The following is a 1,806-nucleotide window of genomic DNA, read 5'->3' on the forward strand; positions in this document are numbered from 1 at the left end:
AAACGAAACAATAGTGTAGCCTTGGGGCAGGGTCCTGGTTCCTGGTTCCTCGTCACCGGATATACATAACTATATCTTTGAGCTCTTCTGCAGAACTAAAACCCCCACCACAAGGAAGATGTTAACTACTTGATGAAACATTCTTCATTCCAGAGAGAAGGTTACAGTTCAATAACCTAGAGAACCATAGATCACGGGACCACCTGAGATGATCCTTAGACTGAAGGAATGCAGGCCTTGCAAGCACTCTGCTCTTTATGAGAAGCCCCTCCCCTTGACTGTAAGACTCCCCACAACCCCCCCCTGCCACTGAGTTTGGGACAGTTTTGAGGGCATTAGGCCTCTGTGGACCCCTTTGCCTGGCAAAGCAATAAAAGTATTCTTTTCTACTTCACCCCAAACTCTTGTCTCTGAGATTCAATTCAGCAGTGCTGCACAGAGGCTGAGTTTCAGCATCAATATTAATTTCCCTTCTCACTTTAAACACTGGCTGGATAATCACTTGACAAATTTGTTGAAGGGATATTAGTATTTAATAGATTATTCAAATAAATACAAGACTTTTAAGATCCCTACTTGGTCTTGAATGAATGAATGAATAATAAATAAAAATTACAGTAAGTTTCCATAACAGTCACTTGAATGATTAAAAACAAAACTCTCATGTGATATTCAGGATTCTAGCCTATTGAATATCTGTTATATAACCTGTGAAAGTTACAAAAGTACATAAAACACCACATTTTTCTACAAGGGTATAAAATGAAATTTGACCAATATTAGAAAACACAGAAATTAAGCACAATTTAATCTAAAAGTTGGGGCAATATCCTTTTGCAGATATTGCTTACCTTTTACGGGAAAGGTAAATGGCTCCTTGGTCAAATCAGGGCAATCAACTACAGAGACCTGGACATCAGCAAAGTTATCCGTTAGCCCCTTCTGCAGAACTAATAAAGACAAGGAAAAGGGTTAAACATTAGGTAGAAATTTGTCATCACATATCAAGTCTTTCCTCAACCGTTTTGTGTGTCATACTTCCAAACTAAACTTGTGTAATCTACTATTTTTTAATTTTAATTTTTTGGATGCACCACATGGCATGTGGAATCTTAGTTCCCTGACCAGGGACGGAACTTGCGCCCCCTGCAGTGGAAGCATGGAGTCTTAACTGCTGGACCGCCAGGGAAGTCCCTAAACTTGTGTAGCTTAAAAGAAGGGGGATAAGGGACTTCCTTGGTGGTCCAGCAGTTAAGACTCAGCACTTCCACTGCAGGGGGTGCTCCCCACATGCTGTGCAGCACAGCCAAACAAACAAACAAAAGGAGGGGGAAATGGTCTTATTAATGAATACAATCAGAAACTGGACACATAATTAATCACAAGATACATATATTAAGGTACATAAATACTTCCATAAATAACACTGTAAACTGTAATGTTTAGAAACCACTGAAGATAAACGCTGCACTCAGGTGAGGACTACGTTTCTTTTAGGGAGAGGATTCAAAGTATTGAAATGTAAATAAACTGCTAGAAAGTAAGAAATTACATGCAACATCTTCATTAATGCTTACAGAAAAAATGTTGAGCAAAACAAGTAAGACATGGGGCTTCCCTGGTGGCGCAGTGGTTGAGAGTCCAACTGCCTATGCAGGCAGGGGACACGGGTTTGTGCCCCGGTGCGGGAAGATCCCACATGCCGCGGAGCGGCTGGGCCCGTGAGCCATGGCCGCTGAGCCTGCGTGTCCGGAGCCTGTTGCTCCGCAACGGGAGAGGCCACAACAGTGAGAGGCCCGCGTACAG

The 1,806-nt window shown here is 42.2% G+C and overlaps 1 protein-coding gene across 3 annotated transcripts in view; it reads right to left on the bottom strand.

The window, feature by feature from the left end:
- The window catches only part of BKGD (beta-keto-L-gulonate decarboxylase), a 21,004-nt gene that overhangs the window by 12,109 nt on the left and 7,089 nt on the right, over positions 1-1,806 (bottom strand). For all 3 annotated transcript variants that reach the window (XM_007449651.1, XM_007449650.1, XM_007449649.1), the window contains exon 2: positions 852-950. In XM_007449651.1, the coding sequence (XP_007449713.1) occupies positions 852-950 (99 nt within the window). The remainder of the gene's footprint in view (positions 1-851; positions 951-1,806) is intronic.

The sequence above is a fragment of the Lipotes vexillifer genome, unplaced genomic scaffold (genome assembly GCF_000442215.2).
Source record: "Lipotes vexillifer unplaced genomic scaffold, Lipotes_vexillifer_v1.1 scaffold536, whole genome shotgun sequence".
Lineage (NCBI taxonomy): Eukaryota > Metazoa > Chordata > Mammalia > Artiodactyla > Lipotidae > Lipotes > Lipotes vexillifer.